This window comes from Sminthopsis crassicaudata, chromosome 3 (genome assembly GCF_048593235.1).
Source record: "Sminthopsis crassicaudata isolate SCR6 chromosome 3, ASM4859323v1, whole genome shotgun sequence".
NCBI classification, from domain to species: domain Eukaryota; kingdom Metazoa; phylum Chordata; class Mammalia; order Dasyuromorphia; family Dasyuridae; genus Sminthopsis; species Sminthopsis crassicaudata.
Genome location: NC_133619.1, coordinates 553,059,119 through 553,082,469, shown reverse-complemented (window position 1 = coordinate 553,082,469; position 23,351 = coordinate 553,059,119). Strand labels below are relative to the sequence as shown.

At 36.0% G+C, this 23,351-nt stretch overlaps 1 protein-coding gene across 1 annotated transcript in view; it reads right to left on the bottom strand.

Annotated features, from left to right (window-relative positions):
* Nucleotides 1-23,043, bottom strand: part of PCF11 (PCF11 cleavage and polyadenylation factor subunit) — a 30,234-nt gene extending 7,191 nt beyond the window's left edge. Inside the window, exons 1-10 of the mRNA XM_074304573.1 lie at nucleotides 22,540-23,043; nucleotides 18,442-18,567; nucleotides 16,119-16,307; nucleotides 15,256-15,450; nucleotides 9,126-10,246; nucleotides 8,433-8,622; nucleotides 7,848-8,331; nucleotides 6,066-7,639; nucleotides 2,684-2,783; nucleotides 268-387 (exon numbers count right to left, since the gene is read on the bottom strand). Of these exons, the coding sequence (XP_074160674.1) occupies nucleotides 268-387; nucleotides 2,684-2,783; nucleotides 6,066-7,639; nucleotides 7,848-8,331; nucleotides 8,433-8,622; nucleotides 9,126-10,246; nucleotides 15,256-15,450; nucleotides 16,119-16,307; nucleotides 18,442-18,567; nucleotides 22,540-22,731 (4,291 nt within the window). The 5' untranslated portion in view covers nucleotides 22,732-23,043. The remainder of the gene's footprint in view (nucleotides 1-267; nucleotides 388-2,683; nucleotides 2,784-6,065; nucleotides 7,640-7,847; nucleotides 8,332-8,432; nucleotides 8,623-9,125; nucleotides 10,247-15,255; nucleotides 15,451-16,118; nucleotides 16,308-18,441; nucleotides 18,568-22,539) is intronic.
* Between the last annotated feature and the right edge of the window lie 308 nt (nucleotides 23,044-23,351).

The window sequence follows — 23,351 nt, the reverse complement described above, 5'->3', positions numbered from 1 at the left end:
TCTAACCATGAAGTTTGTTAAAATGCTAGTTACTCTTTTAAATGTCAAAAGTCAACAATTCAAGTTTTGAAAAAAATCTAATTTTAAAAATGCTCAATTGCATTACAATTTTTAAGTTATAAAAAATTCATACATGCAAATGACACATAAAGCTTAATATCCTCTCTGGCTCCTAAAAAATGTTATCCAATTACCAAGAGACTTAAAGCTTTTATACTTCACAGTTAGTTCAAAGAAGTTTGTATTATCAGAATAAAGTATACTTACGAGTTGTTGCTGAATCAGGTTGGGATAATTTAAGTATTCCTGTTTTTAGCAGTTTTGAGAAGAGTTCATTCACATCAACCTGGCTGAGATGATTATCAGGATATGCTCTTGGAAGAGCACCTTTAAAGTTGGGGGGGAAAAAGTGCACCTTAAAGTTATTTCCAAAAGTACTATCTCAAATTCTTATTAAAATGCTTTCTTTTTGTTTGATAAGATGTCCAATGATGATCAACTGGCATCTCTATTTTTCCACATTCTTGTTCTTAACAATGAACAAGGGGGGCAGCTAGGTGGTGCAGTGGATTGAGCACCAGCCTTGAATTCAGGAGGACCCAAGTTCAAATCTGGTCTCAGACACTTAACACTTCCTAACTGTGTGACCCTGGGCAAGTCACTTAACCCCAGCCTCAGGAAAAAAACAAACAAACAATGAACAAGGGACTAAAAGCCAGAAGGCCTGGATTAGGGAGACATATTACCCAACAGTCCACTAGAAAAGATCTATATTTTGGTTAGTAGTTGTCCATTCTCAGAGGACCAAAATTACTGTTAAAGAGTAGATTTACAGTGTATCCAGTTATGGCTGATCAAACCAATACAAGCTCAGAATATTGTGCCATAGGCTGGACACAAATAGTACCTATGAACATTTGGGGTAGATTCTTTAACTTGAGCTAATTCAATTCTGCTTTGCTCATAGAACATTGCATCTTCTTTGATGAGGGACACCATACTGGGCAGCCCTGTGCCAGTCAATGTCTCCCATGTCATACATTCAATTCTAAAATTCTTAAGAGAGACCCTGAAGTGTCATATATATATATATATATATATATAATTTTTTTTTAAACTTTTTAAAACTTTACTTCCTTGTGCAAAACCCGTGGCTTCCAACTACTGACTTAAATGTGAAAAACAATGAAGACAAGTTTGCAATCTATCCTATAAAAATGCCTGAGTGCCACATTGCATTCCTGTCAGAAATGAACAAGAGACCAGAGAAAAGGTGAGGTCAAACTTAAAAATGAAAAACTAATAAACTAATTGAAAACTCCTGTCTTATGTTGCTAGGAGCTACAGCCCCCATGCCATCTCACCACATTATTCCTCTACTAAGAAAACTCAAGACAGTACTCTTCATTCCTCAAACTTCAAGAGGAAACATTTGACATGGATAACACTTCTTATTTATACTGACTCTGATCAAATAACTGGAACTCAATTTTGTGTATTATGAGCAAGGGATTAAAAGCCAGAAGACCTATGAAATTAGTATAGTGTTAACTTTCGAAAAATCATTTAACTTCTGTGAGCTCCAGTTTTCTCATCTGTAAAACGGGAAGAGTAATTCCCAGCCTATCCCACACCAAGTTGTAAGATAAATTTGTAGGAATGCAAAATACTTTTAACTTTATGCAATTTCAATGACTGCTTCAGAAAATACATTAAACAAATCAGAAAAATTAAATGGAGTTTGATTAAGATTACTCAAGTCACTTCAGAGATTTCAGTGATTCTCACAATGTATAATTAATTCAAATATCTTACCATAATGTGATGTTATATTTTTGAAAATGTTCCCTTGTGGATAACTCAGAACAAAAACACCTGCTTTGCTAACTAACTGGCTGGGTTGGCCCCATTCTTAGTTATGGAAATCTGTATTTGTTTCCTCTTTCACTACATGTCAAAATGTAAAATTAAAGGAAACCTCATTCAATTATAAGCCAAGTTGTGGATCTTGATGTCAGTCCTTCTAAGATAAATGTATTATTAGAGCAATTAGATAGTGATACCATTTACATATTCTATTTAGCATCTAGCTCAAAAGGCACTCAAATGTATAACTATTTTGTGGCTATTAAACCAATATTTATATGCTACAAGCTATATTAACAATCCGCAGCTATGCAAGTATATAAATATAACCAATATATCTATACAAGCAACCTATGCCTTGTTTTTATATTATTTGTTTGTTGTTTTCTCTATTAGATTGTGAACTCCCAGAGGGCAAAGATTGTTTTTTGCCTCTTTTTGTAGTCTTAGGACTTAGCAAGTGCCTAGAACATAGTAAATGATAAAATAAATGTTTACTGATACTGTTAAAAGATTTTAATGTGATTCATATGTAATTCTACCTCAAGTATATTTATTCATTATCTTTTCCTCCCCCTTCAACTGCTCATCATCTTTGTCTTAAAGTATTAATGGTCATGAATGGCATGCTGAATATGTGAACAAAAAAAGTAAACTTTTATGTATTACTTGAATATATACTAGATAAGAATTCCCTAAAATAAAATATGTTCTCTCAAACACCATTATCATTTTCTGAAATCAAAAAAGCTCACAAATCAACAAGGCAAATATCATAATTGGAAAGTGCTAGGACTCAATTTTTAAAAGTACATACCTGCTGGATTCTGAACAAAAGTACCAGGATTTTGTGGATGAACTGGTAAAAACTGTTGTCCTTGTCCAAAAGCTACAGGCTGAGTAACACCAGAGAGAACCTTTAAAAGAATATATTTTGTAAGCATGTGTACTGTTTCTATCTTTATGAAAACTTCAATACTTAGTTCACATAAATTTTTAAAATATGCTTGCTATAAATTTGCAAAGATGTTACTTGCCAAATTTTTATTAAAGTTTTTTTTCTAAGGATTAAAGTATGACAACTTCATTTTAACACATTGACTTATTGGGGAGGGGAGGGAGGAGGAAGGATAGTGAAGGTATAGTATAACCATAAAATAAAATGCAAATAAGACTTCTAACACTAAACTAGTCTTTATAGCTCTGACCCCAGGACCTGAACATAGCTTTTTACTTTAAGTATGAGTAAAGTCAACATCTAATCATAATATTCATTGGATTTAATCATATATATACACAATGCCACAGTCAAAGTTAAGGCAAGTGAAAAGTTATAAAGAAGATTTTAAGAAAATTTAGGTTTTAGATAACATCTCTGAATGATAAGCAGCATGGATATCACTTCTGAGAATTAAAAATAGCACTAAAATGAAAAGAGCTTTCTCTCCAGAAATAGCAAAATAGCCTTCAAAATTTCTTTTAAAATAATATTAATATGGCTTAACTATCAAGACAGTTTCACTTTTTCAAGTTAAGCTAACAAGAATTAATATCTGCTATGTACCAGGCCCTGTACGACTAGGGGAAAAAAAAAAAAAAATAGGCCCTGCATTCAAGCTCCTTAAAAAAGGAAAAGAACATGAAAACAACAATGTTCAAATAGAAAATACACATGATAAACCATAAATAACCAAAAGAGGATAGACACTAAGCCTTGGAAAAGACTTTTTTTAAAAGATAAAATTTTAGCTAGAAATCGAAGCTGGGAAACAGAAATGAGCAAGAAAGGCATTCCAGGCTTGAGAGCCAGCCAGTGAAATTTGGGAAAATTGGGAGTTTTTCTTGCTCCTATAATAGCAGGTAGGCCACTATCACTGGATCACAGAGAATACAATAAATGAATGAGGTACAGAAAACTGGAAAAGGAAGAAGAAATATTTGATCATAAAAGAGGGAACAACTGGAGTTTACTGAATGGGGGCGGGGGGAGTGAGGGAGTTAGATACTCAAGTTTAACCAGACTTTTATGAAGATAAATTGGACAGCTGAATAATGGATACACTTGAGTAGGAAGATTTGAGGGAGACAGATGAAAGAGAATGCTATTGTAATCTCAAGGGATGAGGTAAAAAGGGCCTGCACTGGAATGGTGGTAGGATCCAAAGAGATGGGATATATAACATGTTAATGAAGGTAGAAACTATAGGACTTAGTGATTAAACATAGGAATAAGAAACAATAAGTGACTTTATGACACAGAAATAGTGAAATTTTGGAGAAAAAAAATAACGAATTCAGATTTGCATATGCTGACTTTAAGATGTCTAAAGAGGGGCAGCTAGGTGGCACAATGGATAGAGCACCAGCCCTGAATTCAGGAGGACCCAAGTTCAAATTTGGCCTCAGACACTTAATACTTCCTAGCTGTGTGACCCTGGGCAAGTCACTTAACCCCAAATGCCTCAGCAAAAAAAAAGAAAAATAATTAAATCTTGAGATTATCAGTAAAATTCTGGTTTAACTAATTCATTGAAACATCCAAATTCTTTGTTATTTACATTTTGTTATGAGTCTGCATGGTCTAGAGAAAGGAAATAAGATAAAAAATCCACTTCTCTATAATATAACAGCAATAACAACAACAACAAAAAAAACCACTAAAGAAAATTAGAGTTGACATGCTCTATTTTGATGGATGTTTTGGGACCTTTGTGAGCTTAAATAGAAAGACAAGAAGGAAAACAGAACAGTTAAAAAAAAATTACCTCAGTTTTTTCTATTCTCCCCCCTTGTAAAAATAAGGAATCATTTTCAACTGGTTAGTTCATCCCCCCTAGGAATTCATTAAAATTATACTAACAAAAATAGTGAAGGTAGGAATAAAAATAGGGTGAAACTGAAAACAGAATAAAAACCGCTAACAAAAACAATAGCAGAGCACTCAGAAAAATACCTGCCCGGTCTTACAGTAAATAGAAATGTATTAAAAATATGTAGGGATGCCATCAGGCCTACCCATATAGTACAAATTATGTTCTTAATTCAATATTTTTAAAAAAAGCAAACAAGATTTTCAGATTAATGAAAAATAAAAACTGCTCAATTTCAAATTCCAGTACATTCACAAAGAACTATTAATATTTTCAAGAAACCTATAAGAACAAACAAAACTTCACTCAAAAACTAAGGAGCCGTTTTTTAATAAATAGAAAAGGCAGCTTTGTACTTTTAACATGTGTTATACAAATAAAAGCTGTGTCTAAAGTATTTGAAAATTCTCTATTTTAATTCCCCTGCCCATAATAAATCTACCCTCTGATGAGGTTTTTCCCATATTATTACTAAGCAGAGCTTAGCAGAATTATCACTGTGATGGGCCACTTAATAAGGAGCTCTCATTATTTAGAGAATTCTGACAAAACTACTGAGTTTAAAAGGAATTATTTCAACTAATTAGATTGAAATCCCTAAGTACATACTCTGAAATATCTTATAATGTAGAAGTAATGGAAAATTGGGGGCGATTAAATAGGGTTGCCACCTTAGGTAGATAAATTTGGTAGGTTAACCTTTTTCTGAAGTGCATTGTTAAGAGTGACAATAATAATAGAGTGCTAAAAACTATTAATGTCCTAGTTTTTATTAAATTAACTTATTAGACTAACAAATTCCTTGGAAGATAAAGGACCCTAAAAATCAGCTGCAAGGATACTTGTTTTCAGAACTTTACTATATGTTAAAAGGTCTATTTGAAGTTTCTACAAAATAATAACTAATGTTATCTGAACACCCAAGTAAAAGGAGTATCAATTTCCTTGTTTCTGGTAGGGAAAAGCAACAAGTTATCTTCAAGTTAGAGTAGAAGTTATTAACCTCAAAAAATATTAATTCGACTTAACTACCATGGGAAGTAACCTTTCCTAAAATATATGTAACTAGAGGATTTCAAAGTTAATATGAAAGTTTCATTCTCACTGAACTTACTCTCCTGAAAGTTTCCTCAAACTTAATTTGGGATTCATAAATTTCAAGGTACCAAAGTTTTTAATTATTTTTTTTTTACCTTCGTCTCTTCATCTTTTGTAGTGTTTTGTGAGGAAGTACATATATATATATAGATAGATAGATATAGATATAGATATATAGATATATCTAACTAATTTGTATATTACGTAACTGAAGAAATTAAACACACTTACCTGCTGAGATGGCTGAATATTCCCAACTGCAATTGGCGTGGGCAGATTACTAAAGTTTCCAAATTGAGGACCCTGAAGATTCTTTTCATCAAAATAATGTCCAGATGCTCTGTTAAGTGGATTTGAGAAATTTTGCGCTCCAGGGCCATGTGGTCCATTAAAATTTGGTCCCTGAGGTGTATCAAACATTTGCTCATGTCTTTGGAACTGTATTCCTTGCGATGGTGCATTAAATGCACTGTTAGGAGGGTCATTATATGGGCCAGTCTGACTAAAAGAGACTGTATCAAGTCTCTGTGAAGGATGATTGTCAAACCTTGCACCCTGAAGACCAAGAGGAATATCAAATCTTGATGCTTGCTGGTGTTGTGGACCATCAAATCTCTGAGGCCCTGTATCAAATCTTGGTTGTACCTGCTGACCAGGTGGCCCATCAAACCTTTGTGGGCCCTGTTGACCAGGAGTTCTTTCAAACCTGGGACCAGGTTGACCGTGCAAGCCATCAAATCTTGGCAAGAGAGATGGTTGACCTGGCTGACCATCAAATCTTGAAGCATGACACCCCTCAAATCTTGGACCACCTTGGCCTAATGGTCCTTCAAATCTCATACTACCTCCTTGTACAGAAGGACCCTCAAATCTCATTCCACTTCCCTGTTGGACTAAGGGTCCTTCAAATCTGACCCCAACCCCTGGCTGACCATGTGGTCCTTCAAATCGAAGGCTTCCACCAAGCTGATTATGTTGTCCTTCAAATCTTAGACCTGCCACTGACTGGCCATGGGGTCCCTCAAATCTCATACCACCACCTTGCTGAAGCAAAGGGCCTTCAAATCTGATTCCACCACCTGGCTGGCCATGGGGTCCCTCAAACCTAATTCCACTTCCTGATGCACCATGGCTCCCCTCAAATCTCAGTCCACCTACAGGTTGACCTCGAGGATTCTCAAACCTTAGAGCACCTACAGGCTGACCATGAGGTCCCTCAAATCTAAGACCACCCACAGGCTGACCACGGGGACCTTCATACCTAAGACCACCCACATTCTGGCCAGCTGGGCCCTCAAACCTCAAACCACCTGTGGGACCCTCAAACCGCAAACCAGCAGCTCCTTCAAACCTTAAGCCACCTCCTCCTGCCTGTCCAAGTGGCCCTTCAAACCTCAAAGGAGTCCCTCCTGGTCCTTGAGGACCTTCAAATCTCAAAGGGCACCCACCTCCTAGCTGACCTTGTGGTCCTTCAAACCTCATGGGCCCCCCTCCCCCTATCTGTCCTGGTGACCCTTCAAACCGAAGAGAAGCTGGTGTTGGAGGTCCATCAATTCTAGGATTTGGCTTATTAGGTCCTTCAAAAATCATTTTAGTTGGGCCATCTCCCCTTGCTACAGATGGCCTAGAAGGTCCATCAAATAATGGTCTATCTTCAGCTAATGCTGTGAGTCTCTGATTTGTTGTATCGAGGCTTGAATATCTTGATGCTGGGCTGTCTGCAAATGTTTTATCTGAATCTTCATATCTAGGTCTCTTAAGTGCAAAACGCTCACTGAATGGAGACCTTTGCTCTTCTCGAACACCTTCAGAGAAAAAAGAAAATTTAAATTTCCTCACTTGAATCCACATCAAATCACCTGAAAAACCCCTTTATCACCACCAGTAAAATTAAGTAAATATCAATAATAAATACCTCAATAATTTATTGGTCAAACTATTACTTCTCCTGCATTAAAATCCATCACCATTTAAGCAATTTCAAGAGTCATAATTTATTTTGCAACTTTGTACCTTTAGCAGAGACTTGTTCTTCATGTCTTCTTCGACCATCATGGGGGGAAAGATTCTCCGCATAAGTACGGCTTCCAGATATTGGAGAAAGACGCCTTGATCTTTCACTAAATTGCTCTTTTCTGTCAAACTGTGCTCCACTACTCCTACCTGTATGTTTACTTTTGGATGGTTCACATTCTATTCCAGACAACAAAGCATCAGTCAAATGGTAATCAAATATATCAGGATCTAAGAGATCAAGTCTTGGAAATGAATGCTGAACCTGTGTCCTTTTGAGTTTAGCTTTATGCTCATAATATGTTAATTCAGCATCAGATAAGAGAGGTTTCTTTTTTAATCCACCTTTATTTTCTTCTGTAGGACTATCCCATACATTGCATCTATGTTTTCCTTCTTGATATTGAAAGAGCTGACGAATCTGATGAACAACAACAAGGAATTCATCCTGTGTAATTTCACCAGATGTTAAACTATCATTTGCCTGCACAAAAATTAAAAGAAAAAAGAAAATTAAGTAGTCTCAAAGATTTACAAAAATCAAAATAAGAGTAATAACTAAAAAATGAGACCACCATTAATTACCTTTTTAAGTAATTCTCTTTTGCTCGCAGAAGTTAATTCTTTAGGAATCTGAAGATTGGCATCTACACTTAATCGATGTTGTTGTTTGGGAGCTCGGGATGATAAAATTCCTTTAGCACTTCCCCAACTCTCCCTATGCCTTAGATGAGGTGATTTACTAAGTCCTTGATGATCTTCACCCTGCTGTAAACTAAAAAAATATATTAACACAAATTTAAGGATCCTTTAATTTAGGTATAAAAATAAGCTTTTCTTTTTGACATTTGAAAGCTCTTCATAACCTAGTCCCATTCCACCTGCCCAGTCGTGTTACACATTACATAACAATGAGCCAAACAGTTCTTATTCTTGCTCTTCATGCATGATACTCCCCTTCTCTTTTCCACACCTTTGTATTAGTTGTCTCCTCTTTTCCTACAATGCATGAGCAACCTCAATTCTGCCCTACAACCTTTATTTGCTTCCTTCAAACTCAGCTCAAATATTTTCTAAAGATTCCTCACCATGTCTTAATACCAAAATTATCTTAAAACCATTCTATATCTATTTCTTTTTCTTCTTTGCATCCCCAGAACATTAGAGTGCATAAAAAACATTTTAAAATACCTTTTGAAAGGATATAAAGGTAAAACACTTTATTACTCTCAAAACATATACATTATGTATATTTTTAGTCAAAGAACAAAAATTTACCTTTTATTTTCCTCCCAACCAGATTTCCATCTTTTTGTAGACTTAGAGCTTTGCCAATTTTCTACATTTTCCTTTGGTTCAGATCCTGATTTTGTAGAATGCTGATTTAGAGTTTCTTGTGGTCTCTCTTCCTGAGTCTTTTTTACTCGCCTAGGATCCCGGGTGTCCTGCTTAGTACTTCTTTTATTAGAATTTCTTTCATCACGAGAAGCTTGTGCAAATTCTTCTACATGTGACTGCTTAACTCCTGATTGGCGTAGCTTTCCAGTTTTAGGTGTAGACGTAGAAGGAGAAATGCTCCTTTGCCTTCGTTTAGGTGAGCGCCTATCTCTCCTTTTTGGAGAATGCGTGATTGGTGACCGAGACTTAGGAGATCGTGATCGAGATCGTTTTCTAGTACTTGATCTTCCTGTTTTTGTCCCTTGTTTTTCTGATTCTTCAGTACCAGCATCTTGTTTCTGTACAATACCATTTATAATTTTATTTCTACCTCCAGTGAGTCTGTGTTCAGATGACTTCACATGCTCCTCTTTATCTTTTTTTTCTGAAGATTTTCTCTTCTCTTTTAAGTCATCATCTTTGCCATCAGGTTTATCCTGGAGGTGTTTTTTTAATCGGGGATCTCTTTTGCTCATTTCAGGGACCCCTCGACCACTCTCAGATTCCTGATTTTTTATATCTTTTGTATGAGAAAATTTGTTTTTCAAAGGTGAAGGAGATTTAGATTTGGATTTAGTATCTAATTGGTCAAGTTCTTTCTTTGTGATTTTTTCACTTGATTTACTTTTTTCTTGCTTTGATGAGTTTTGTTTATCAGCAGGTATAGATTTATTTGCCTTGATATCAGACTGATTCATTGCATTTACTAGAAAGTCTTTCCTGTGACTTTGCTCTTTACCATGAGAAGAATGTTGGCTAATCCGATTAAGTCGAGGATCTCTATTTGTTACTTTCATATCCTGGAGCTGTGAAGAAGAGGAAGGACGACTCTTTTCAGGCTGTATAGAAACCTGATGAGAAGCTTTAACTGCCATAGGTGGAATTTGTGAAACAAGTAATTTGGAAGGTGCTGATCCAGGAACTATGTTAGATGCCCCTTGCTGAACACTAAGAGAAACTGCCTAAAAAAAAAAAAAAAAAAAAAAAAAAAAATTACCATATAAAACATTGTAAAAATTACAAATTAACTGTCAAAAATTCTGAAATGAATAAACAAATTTTCTCATAATGAGCTCAGTCTAATTACTTAATAATCACTGAATACTTAATGCCATGTTACATAACATTATGAGGTTGCAAAAAATGTTTTACAACCTATTTTTCTGAACCATCCTGTGATTTCCTCAATGTAGAGAACTCCCTATGAATTAGTTGTCTATGTCTATACAGATTGTTAGGATTACAAAATGATAACTCAGGTTGTCTAAACAATTCTCTAGCTCAGAGTTCACACCTTTAGGAGTTTATACTTTTAGACTTCTGGAAAGGAATTTACACAACCTTTAAAAAGGAGCAAGTTCATAGGTTGAAGGAGTTCCCACAAGCGCCTGGGAGTTCTCACAAGCCCATTCTCTGTTAAGGATAAAAGAGGGCAACATTGAGTCTGAAGAGTCAGTCTAGACTGGGAGATTTGAGTTTAGACGGCAGTCTGGAAAGAGAGAATCTGTATTGGGGAAGGACAAGAGCTGGAGGAGATTCAGAGCCAGGATTCAGGAAGAAGAGAATTTGAGATTCTACCTTCGTTCTGGCTGGAGGCTCCAGAAGCCTCTCAAGAAGCCTGCACACAGAGAAAAGGATTCACAAAGAAAAGAAACCTCCTCCCAGAGAAGTATTACAACTGAGAGACGATCAGAACATTACATCTGGTGCCCACAACATGGGGCAAAGACTTTTGCTTATCCTGACTGGGGCTGATTCTGAGCCCTTCAGAGGGAGGTAGCCCGGACTTCACAATAGACCACATGGACAAAAAAGGGGAAAAGAAAAGTTTGGGAAACATTACAAATCTGGCAAAAGCATGATGCAACTTTGTGACTTGCCTTGATAATCATCTAATCCTTCAACATCTTTTTCCATCTTGAAAGAGAAACCAATAAGGAGAAATTCTATTCTAGATCAAATTCTCACAAACAAGGAAACAGTAGAAAGACAAGACTAATTCATTCTGGGAGGAAAGTGAACTCCAAGAATAATCTGATATGCACCCTAGATTTTGAAGAGCTGATTTCAAAGGTTCAGAGGAAAAATAGGTAGGATCAAATATGGACAAATGATTCTAGGGAAATTATTCCAGGAAAAATGGGAGATCTTTATTTCCTTCTATCTTCTCCACAAGATGAGATACTTTATCAAAAAATTTTGCTAAAATCTAGTAAAAACATATCTATAACATTCCCTTAAAGTCAATAAACATTGATATATACATATAGTCACTGTGCTAAGTGGAAGTCCAAAAAATAAAAAGCCTTGCTCTTAAGGGATTCACAATCTAAAGAGGGAAACACTCAAACAAGATAAACACAGGATAAATTGGCAAAAATCTCAAAAGGAAGGCACTAAGAAGGACTATAAAAGGAATCTTGCAAAAGATGAACTTTAGCTGATACTTGAGGAAACCAGGTGCCAGAAATAATACAGTCATAGACATAAGGGACAAGCCAGCAAAAACACTCAAAAATAATGAAAGAGTGTCCTGTGTAAAGAGTACCAAGAAGGACAGCGTAGCTGGATTACTGAATCTATGAAGGAAAATAAAGTATGAGAAAACTATAAAGACAGGAAGAAACAGGTTATAAAGCTCTTGAAAAATAATACTGGAATTTATATTTGGTTCTGGAAGTATAATAAGAAATCTCTATAGACTTTATCTTTCTGGGAGAAGAGGGGTTTGATATGGTCAGACCTTAACTACTTGTTTTATAATCTTGTTTATTTAAAAAAAAAAAAAAAGTCCGAAGACAATACATATAAACAATTCCAATTGGGGGAGAAAGGAGGAGTGATTTGTCTGAAGAAACCAATATGGACAAATAAGGAATTTACCAACTTATATTCCAGTAAAAACATATAGAAAATGGAAGATAATTTAACAAAAGATAAATATGAGTGGCATCATCCTATTAGGAATGCTAAAACTGGTGAACAAAAGGATTTTCGTTATTTTAAGCTATAATGGAAGAGAAAAAGGAAGATCAAAGAACTAGAATCTTTACTTGTAGTACTTAAATTTTGAGTCACAACAGAGAGCAGAAATTCTCACTTTCTGAAAGGCAAATGCCCTGATTTTGAAGGGGAAAAAAAAGAAAAAATTAAATTAAAAACACTACAATCAAAGGCCAATAAACTATTTTCATTACTAGGAAAATTCTGAGATTAAAGAAGTAGCTGGGAAACAGAGGTTATGACAGATAATGTCTTCATCAAAAAATCTTACTTCCTTTAAAAAAAAAAAAAAAGCATTATAGTACTATAGAAGAAAATGTCTTAGCTATAGCTTACATAAATTTTAACAAAACTTGATAGTCTCTCAAAATGCTTTTGTGAACAAGCTAAAGAGTTTTGGAGTTGATAAGTCAATTGAAATAAAATTAGTTGAATGACTGAATTCAAAGAATAGTTGTCAATGGTTCAATAACAATGTGGCAGTTATTTTTCAAAAGTATTCTCTGGGATCTCTAGTCCTGTGATATCTAGCATATTTTTACTGGAAGAATAATCCACATAATGAATGACTGGATCCAAAAAGGTTGAAAATCTCATAAAAGAAAGTTTACAGGAATATATGCAAACTTGCAATTGGATCCAAAAAAAAAAAAAATCAACTTCACAATAATAAGAGACATGGAATGAAAACAGTTATTCTAAAAAGATGAGGGTTTTAACGAGCTGCAAATTCAATTTCAGGCAAATGATGTGAGAGTTAAAAAGGAAAATACAACCATGGGCAGTACAGAGGCAGGTGTGACTTGTGAAAATAGGAAGGTCCTGCTATGTTGTCCAATATTAGATTTCTTCTGAGGTATTTCAGGGACATGATAACTCTCTTCAATTATCTGAAGAGATAATTACATAGGATTATTCTTATTCTGTGTGACTTGGAGAGGTGGAAGTAGGAACAATGGTTGCAAAAAGAAAGCTTAGGCTTGAAGTCCAGAAAAACTTTTTTAACAATTAGGTTCAAAAGCTGATAGCTTCCCTAAAAGATTGGTAAAGTGGTATATTCCCCTTATTTGGAGGTTTTCAAGCAGAAGCTGGACAGCCACTTGTCTACTAACAAAAGTTCATTTCGTATATGGGACTAGATAGCCACTATGTTTCCTTCCAACTGTCAGTTTCTAGAATTCTCTGAAACACCCTCCCCATTAATAAAAGTCAACGACTGTTTTGCAATTCTTGGGAATTAGAAATTTGTCTTATGCAGTAAAAAATTAGGAGACTTGCTCTGGGGTCCAAAGTATCAGATTAAGGAACTTGAACCAAGATTATCCTGATTCCATATACTATGCAAGGAACTAACTAACTATTATTACTATACCCAGTTGTCCCCTTTTTGGTTTCACTGCTTCATCAAGTAACCAGCTATAGAGAACGGAAAAAAAATGTTTCCTCTATTATTACAACATGTTTCAGCCTCACTAAACCCCCAAAATGTTTTCTGTGCCTATAACATCTGGACACTGCTAAAAAAAAAAATAGTTACTAGGTTCTAAAATTCAGTGCTCAAACAAGCCATCACTAAATAAGGCATGCAAATAATTACCCACATGTATATGATATGGCCCCAGACTGAGGGCCCTATCCTCAAGTCTTCATTCCCAAAAATATTATGTAGCAGCAATAACTATTTCTTGCACAGGTGAGTAAAGAAAAAAAAAAAAAAAAATTAAATACATTGATAGGATCATAGATTTAGTACTGAAAGCCCCTTAGAGGTCCTATTAAAAGTCCAAACCTCCCATTTTTACTGAAGAAGTAAAAGGCCAAGAAAGGTTAAATAATTTATCTGGGTTATAAGTAAATTTACTCCTTGTTCTGGATAAACTTAAGAGTTTTTTGTTAAAGATTTTTAAGACCGGGAGCAGCTAGTGGCGAAGTGGATAGAGCACCAGCCTTGAATTCAGGAGAACCCAAGTTCAAATCTGATCTCAGATACTTCACACTTCCTACCTGTGTGACCCTAACCCTAGGCTCACACTTAACCCCAGCCTCAGGAAAAAAAAAAAAAAAAAAAAAAAAAAAAAAGGATTTTAAGACCTAATTTCTCAAAAAGATATAGAATTTATAAAAACTAAAACATTCAAGACTATGCCAACATTTTCCACAACACACAAGATAATTGTGATTTACATCCCTTCCAGAATATCAAAACTTGACCCATTTAAAGGTCAGTACTACCAAAGCAACTATTTTAAAGATCTCTCTCAAAATCCTGTATGAAGTAATTAAAGGAGATGGGTAGGTGGCACACGTGAACCGAGTCAGGCCAGGAGTCAGGAAAATTTGAAAATCCAACTTCAAAAACCAACTACTTTTATGACCCTGTGGAAGTCACTTAAAACTATTTGCCTCAGTTTCCTCAACTATAAAATGGAGATAACAGCCAACTCCCAGGGTTGTGAAAATCAAACAAGATATTTGTAAAGTGTTTAACACAACTCTTGGTACAAAGTAGATGCTATATAAATGTTAGGGAATAATATCTATTATAAAAATTCAGAATTTTCCCAACAAGACAATAAGAATAAGGCAACATTCAAGTTCACCCAAGTTTTAGATCGACAATAGCAAGAATGCTAAGTCTAACAATTCATTTTGGAAGCATATATTCTGTAAACATGGTTAAGCACATTATAAAAATTAAGTGTGTTTTTTCGGGAATTAACTGTCTCTTTGGAAGAAAACTAAGTTATGTACACTAAATTTGATTTTTACTGTATCTAGCACTTATAAAATACTTCAATTTGCAAACTATTACTTTAAGAAAACATTCTAGAAATCATGGAAATATAATTAAGACATATCGATTTAAAAAACAGCCGCTACCACACATAAAAGGGATTATCCTTTAAGGAAGGATTAGATTTAGAAAATACTTTGGAGCATAAATGGGACATCTGTCTGTCCCACTTACCAACTGTGCCTTAGTTTGTTCCAGCTCCAGCTCCAATTTTTTCTGCTGAAGTTCTAACAACTGTTTTTGCTTTGCCAACAGCTGTTGCCTTATCAGTTGCTCTTGGGTCAAATTCTTTTGGATATCAGGGACAATTGGAGGAGTGGAGATACCAGGGGAACTGACCACCGTACTAGGTGTAGGAGGCTCTTCAGGCTATAAAAAAATGATGTGAAAAGGAAAAAATACATATTATTGTTATCTATTTAAAAGATAGCTTGAAAATAAACTAAATCATTAAAAATTTTTATTCAACACCTTTTGAACTTTATTATTCTGAATAGCCAGTTATCAGCTTTAAAATGATCTCATTTAGAAAACCTATATTATTTACAAGCTACAAACATCTAACCATATAAAATTGATATTAAATTGTCAAAACTGCCAAAGGTAAAAAAAATGTTATAATTTATACAATAGCAATACTGTAAAGAGAAACAAGGTTGAAAGACTTAGAAACTCCAAATCATTACCAACCACGATTCCAAGGACTCATTATGAAACATGCCCCCTTCTGATAAGAGAAGTGATAGATTCAAGTGAAGATCAAGACAGTTTTTTGTACATAGGCAATATGGGAATTTGTTTGACTATACGTATGTTTTGTTTTTCTTGTTTTCTCAATGGGTGGTGATAGGAAGAGAAGATAGAAGGGAGAAATCTTAGTGAAAATAAAATTTAAAAAAAATGTTATTGTGACAAAATTTCCTTTTTAATTGAAAAGATTAGAATACCATATTATGGCTTTTTCAATAATTTTACAGCAGAAAAATGAAACTAGTGACAAGAATGTTAAACTATGTAGCATTCATATGAAAACTTACCGATTTATTTAAAAATTTAGGATTCACATGGATGCTAGAAGTATTCACATTGGGGGGTAGAGGCTTAATTGGCCAAGCAGGATCTAATGAATTAACTCTGACATCCAAGGCATAGAGTTTCTTCAAAGGGAAAATGTCATCCCATGTGGAACGTAATTTAAATAAACTTTTCCTAGTATTTTCATCCACCTAGAACAACAGAACAATTCTATTGCGTGTTAAGTTACTATAAAAAGTTTTATACATAAAATGCAATTAATCCTTTTGAAATGCTAAACTCTCTTCTCCATCATATATGGAACTTTTTTCTATGAATATATAAGAATTATCATTAATAGTTAATTTACTCATTTTAAGTTTTAAAAAATTGTTTCTTCTCTAAGAAAAGTAAACTGGTAATGCTGAAGCTGTTTTTCCTACTAGATCACATTCTAAAAAACCAACTTGTGTTTTTATAACTCTGCAACTCAAAATGGCAACTATAAGTTTCTCACTAAGTACAACAAAGTTTCTTATTTATTAGATGTAATACTCTGAAAACAATTTCCTGTGGTTCTAAAATGACGTTTTTCATGAGGAGCCATCCAAATCGCAAGAGAAAAGTGTATCACAATGAGGTGTATCAAAACGCTTACATTTTTTAACCTTTAAATGGTCAGTACATGGGTTAGAATTAGACTATTCCAGTCTCAGTCAGCAGAGTACCTGGTACATTTTAGGCATTACACATGTGTGAATTAATCTAAATTTCTCAGAGAAAGTTTCCTAAGATTTCTTAGAAAAGGATGGTGAAATAAAAGACAATAATTTCAGTCAATTCTCTATTTCTTGTCGTAAAAGGGTTGTTATAAAGGACAAATTAAATCCATCACATAAACCTATTCTAAAAATCAATTTCTAAAACTATGCTAACAACCAAATTAATTAGCTTTATTTTCACATTTTATTTCACTTGTCCTTTCTTTGGAAATGCTAGTTAAGTAGTTAAAAGTCAAAACTATCTAGCAGCTAGAAGAGGCATCATGGTCCTGGTATTTCCAAAACCCAGATTATCAACTTCTGAATAATCAAAGTCAGCAGTAATTTGAATCTTCTGACATGAAAAATTATGATACTATTTGTTATTTGGAAATTCTACTTAAAAGGAATCAACTATGGAAAAACACATGTGAATTTAGTCTAAGATCTAAATGAATTTAAACTGAAGGTTAACATATAAAAATAGAAATAAAAAGCCTTATTATCTAAAAAGTAATGTAGACTCTCCCCAGCTTTTAAAGTTCTCTCTTCTCTTCATTAGAGCCTTGAAGTGAGCTACTAGAAGCTACCCACTAAATATGACCAAAAATGCCATTTATAGTTTAAAATGATCATTTTCAATGAAATTCAGTACATATTGTAATTGGTACTTCTTTCCCCCCAATTCTTAGGGTAAACTTTCTATTTGTAGCGTAAATTACAAGTTACACATAAAAATCTGACATTGAAAACTTAAAAAAACAAAAAAAGCTTATTTTATTCTATAACAATCCCAATTAGTATTTATCCAGATAAAAACTACTCCTATAAAAACACAAAAAATAACTATTGTTCTCTTTGCAAGAAATAGAGCACAAGGCATGCCCCAAATTCAAATACTTTCAGAAGTTTGAAAGATATACAAACGGCTCATTTCAAAGTCAGGCTATTACCTAAGCAAATTCAAACCTTCACTCATTCTCCCTTAATTTTTAAAATACTGTATAACTATACTTGATACAAAAATGCTAAGTATTTTTTAGTCAACTTCACACCACAGGGTACAAGAATCAATGTCCCAAAAACTTTCTCTCAGCAAGAGATAAGGACTATACAGTATAGTAGGGTAAACAATACAAACTTAAGCATAATTCAGGTGGGATACCTTTACTTGCAAACAGTAATAACTGATTTCTGACTACCAGAAAAAACACTCAGAAAAATATTGGTCCAACACTTCCGTTGAATAGAGATATTCAACAATCTACCACCACCACCACTAACAAATATGATTTAACTTATTTTCACCTCTTTCAAATCATTGTGAATAGTCTGTGATAAAAAATTTGAAATTAGTGAAATGATCAATGCAAAATAAGGATGGAAAATAATCTGAAAGCAAACTGTCTTCACTGTTAACTCCCAGAAATTAACAGAAGCACTTCCTTTTAAACAATGAAAAAAGAAAAAAAATTTAAAGAACCAAACATTTATCCACCCAAGAAAAGTCAACACAAAAACAAGTATTTATTTAATCTGGAACATTTTTTATAAAAATTCAGAATGTTTCTAAATGCATATATACCTTTTCAAACACACAAATAAATGTTGCAACTAGGTTTTTAGTAAAGGCAGTAAGATACTCTCTTCCAACGTTCTTCACAATGGAATCCATAAGATACATAACAGGGAGCTTCTCTGTAGAAGGAGCCTGAAGTAATAAAAAGAAACTGAGAAGTTTAGTATAAGGAAATAATGACTTTTAAATTGTTTGCAAATGAATTTCCAAACCCACAAATACAGACCTATTTTTTGGTTGATACTAAATACCACTGGATTGACATTAATCTATATGAAGCTCAAATGTTCAATAAATTTCTTAAACACTGACATTTGTGGAGCCAACAAAACAAGCTCCATTACTGGGAAAGGAAATCATAATGTAATTACTGGACCCAATGCTGTTTCAGGTTCATGTAGTAGTAAAACTGTGTTTTAAAAGTGGGAGAAAATGAGATTGAAAGTGGTCAAAAAAAAAAAAAAAAAAAAAAAGTATAAAGAAAATACCATTGTCTTCTGCTGGAACCCAAAAGTGTTGTTTCATGACCCACACAAACTCAAAATAGTGTGCCTAGGCTTCATGAAATAACAGAATTCAGATTTCTGGCAGAAAGCCCAAAGTAATTTCAGCAGCCATATTTTATATGTTGAACTCTATGTAGCCTTTGTTTTCTATTAAGTTACACTTGGAAAGGACTAGTTTTTTACAGTCCTAATAAACAAGACTTAGGAAGGTTTTCACATCTGAGGCTAATGACAAACCACTTTTTAATCTGCATGTGAAACATGCACCAAGTTGGGGGTTTGTTATTGATACAAAAACTGGATCAAGCAGCAAGTTGAGTCACGTAAGTCAGGTTGAAGTTGACACTGGCAACCACGATTTGATTTGCACCGAAGATGCTCTTCATGAGATGGACATTCCGTCGAGTTGTTTTTTTTTTCTTTGACATGCACAAACCACTGAATCTAAATTTGTGCAGTCAGTGTGGTGATGTTGATATTGTTAGGGCTTCCACGGCAAAAGAATTGCTGTTGCCCAAGTTCAATTGCAATGCCTACCCATTCATTCATTGGCTTTTAGTAGAAGGCACAGCAAACTTCCAGAAAGCATCAGCAGGTACACAGACTTGTTGAGGAGCATTAGAGGAAGGCAAACCATACAAATTGTGTGTTGATTATACTCCTCACTTCCATAGAACCCCCAATGGTTTAAATACCGTAAGTCATTCCCATTCACCCCCACCTTATCCCACCCACCTCCAAAGTGTCCAAGTTTTCTCAAACCCCCAGCAACCTTTCCCCTAGCTAAGTGTAGCTAGGGTAGGGGTCACAACTCTTGAACACAAAGCCACTTTATTTCACAAATCCAACTGCCCATACAAGTGTGTGGAAGTGCTCTTGCTTTATATAGATATAAAATATAAATATATTTAATGCCTGTACAACTGAATTTGGCTAAAGAAACTGAATTAACCTCACATGGAATGTTTCCTTACAGTTTTAACTGGATTTTTTTTTAAGGTCCACAAGTCCACTATTTTGGTAAATCATAGCCAAATATAAAACATGTCAAATACTTTATGGATGTCTTTACCTTAAAAGGTATTATACCATTTTAATCCTTGTTTTCATAACCTGAGAGGCACTGAGATCACTTTTTAAAATTAAAACCTGTCCAGAATGCTATTTCTATTGTTGTGTATGTAAGTAGTTTATAAAGTAGGTAGAATCTTTTCATGTAACAGTCAGTCATTTGCAGTTAAAGCTGTCTCATGGTAGGGATCAAAGTATATGTGAAAACTGAATTTCAGGTTTAGTAGTCTGATTTACAAAATAAGGATACAAAATGCTCCCTGTTGGGCAAAACTGAACCACTTTGAAACTAAAATGAAAATCACCCTTTCTCCCCCCACCCCCACCCTCAAAGTCCCAGCGCTCATTAAGACAGATTCCAAAATTGTGATAGAATGAACACCTTACATCTTTTCCTCAAACTGGCTTTAATTGGGAAAAGTGTAGCAAACTCACTCACGCCTCTCATATCGGCATTCAGTCCCAAAAGCTCTCTGTTCATCTATTTTACCACTGTGTATCTATCCACAAACTAGATGTTTTAATGTGGTTACTATTTGGGGGGATTAATTTTCCAGTTCTTGAAGGTCTTCCGGATCCATCGAAACCATTCTTTTAAGTGTCAACTTGAGCTACAAAATCAGGCTATTTGGAAAGTAAAATTGACAGATCACTTAAGAAAACACAAAGCAAGCTAAGGTTTCAGTAATTAAAAAGAGCATTCAAAATCGAGTTAAGATCTAGGCCTTCAACAAGGCTATTTCATCTTCAAATCCCATGTTGTCTGTGACAGAGATAAAGAAAGGAATTCCATTAACTAAGGGTATTTTAACCTATCTGCAATGTTTTTTTTATTTTCAAAGTTTCCCGTTTTAATTTTGTGCTTTAAAAAGGCCAAACAAACCAAAAAAACAAACCAAAAAAAAAAAAAAAAAAACAAAACCAAACCAGTAGTTGCACAAAGTCTATCTACATGAAAACATAATTTCGGACCCTGAAATACTTGGATTTAGCTGTCAAACTGTTAGCATGTTGGGACCTTGTTTTTAAAAAATGCTCACTGCTTTCTTGTCCCCTCTAAATTAAGGGCTGAAAAGGTTCATCTGAAAAAGTGTAGCACCAAACACTTTGTTGCTGTAAAGATTGGAACCTAAAGGAAGAATGAACCCCAAGTCACGGAATTTAAACTTTTTTTAAACACACAACCACATATTTAAAAATAAGTCTTGAAAACAGATTCTACACCTTACAATGGTAAATAAAAAAGACAAATACATATTTTATATGTTTTATTCACAAATTTTATAATACCAGTCACACATTTCAAAACCATTTATTTAAAAAAAAAAGTCAGACCACTCATTTTACACTAGACAGAAACCGTCTCTAGACAATATTTTGGTGGTTGTTGTTAAAAGTGGCCTTTTAAAGGAGTTCTCTCTACTGAGAGGAGAGCTCATCCTGTATAACGGTAGTCACTAAACATTAACTAGGAAAAACTAAACCATAAATACAGGGTTGAAATTACTTTTAAAACTCACACTGGGAGGCTATGTTATCGCTCACTTTTGTAATATCTAAATTTAACAGTAACTATTTAAATGACATCACTCAGCTCTTCCCACTCCCACCAATAAGGTCCACAGAATAGGAAGACTATAGCCAACTAAAGTGGCTCAAAGATCACCTTGGTAAATGGGTGAATAAATGTAAACCTTCAGTTTAGGAAGAGGAAAAATAATCAGGAACTACACTTTTTAGGAACACTATATAACAAGGCTTCTATTATGGTCTGTTCTTTCCCCTTCCCCCTACAATTTAAAATCCCAAAAGACTGGGGGAAGATTGTTTTCCCCTTTCTCATAATCTGTGGTTATCTTAAACTCTCCAATACGAGAGATGAGTACCAAAAGGTACATTCTAACCACCCCCATCCCAATATGGGGTTGACGGGTGTGAGCAGCTGCCTGGCTGGCAGGGAGTGGATCCTCCTCTCTTCCCCTTCGCATCATGTGCCTTTCAGGCGCCATGTTGGGCTCTTACAAGCGGCTGCTCCACTCGGGGGCGAATTGCCCTACTATCCCCCCACTCCCCCCACCAGCTCACTCCCAAATCCCTTTTCACCTCCTCCCAGGTCCCAAAACACCATTACCAGAAAGGGGGGATCGTGTGGTGGAATGGGAGATGAACCCACTCCCACTGCATGAGGTTAAATGTTGTATTTTAGCTCTTAGTTTCCCAACGTGAAGTGGAATTGCCCCCCCACCCCACCCCACCCCGACCAAGGTCCATCCGAGAGATAGATGTATAGAATAGGAGAGGTCTGAATGGGGTGCTGGTAAGCGGAAGTGGGGCTCCACCCTCCCCAGCCCGCCGCCCCCCTCCCTTCCCTGGGGACAGGCCCCGCCATGCTGCGTGTATGAGCCTGAGCGGAGGTGGGGGGGAGGGGGAAGAGACTGTCCCCCTTGGATCAGAGTGGGACCTGGGATGAGGCAGACACTAGTATTAGGGTATTAGAAGAATAGGAGGCTGCGGGGTGTATAAAAACCTTGGCGGTTTGGGCCTCGATGAGGGAGACGATCTCCTTGGCGAAAGGCAGGTTCTCCTCAGCCAGAATGGTCAGCATATTGATGTGCGGTTTACTGTTGAAGGTCAGGTCTTCCAGAGACGACTGATAATCCCGACAGGCGTCCTCCCGGGCCCCCACGGTACCGGCCTCGGCCGGCGCCGGCTCCGACATCGCGCCGCGGCCCCCCTCCGAGATCCACCGCAGCTGTCGCCGCCGCCGCCCGCTACCCCGCCTCCCTCGCGACTCCTCTTCCTCCTCTCGACGGGTCACTCGCGGCTCCGGCTTTACCACATGCTGACCACGGAGGGGGGGTTGGGGACGACACCGGGGGGGAGCCTCGGGTGGGAACCGCCGCCGTCGCACGGGGTGGGGGAGGGGGTTTCTGCCTAGTTCACTCGCCGCCGCTGCTTCTTCTTTCTCCACAGACACAAAATGGCGGCGGCTGTAGCGGCTCCAGCTCCGAAAATGTCTCTGTTCCCAACCGCTGCGTCGTGCGAAATGAACGAGGGGGAGGGGAGACGCTCAGAAAGGGGGCGGGCTCCAGCAGAATTCGTAATCCTGATTGGGTATTGCGGAGGAACGACAGAAGTGCCCCTCCCCCCCACAAGACGTCGTCGCACCGCCTTCTTCCTCGGCGCCGCCCGCCTCTAGCAAAGGCTTTCGCAATTCTGACCGTGGAGGTGGAGTGTAAGAGAAATCTCTTCTCATTGGTCGGTTTGTACAAGACTGTTCGGTCATTTGTTACCATAACAACCCATTCAGAGAGGCCCATTCGCCCCCCTAGGGGCCAG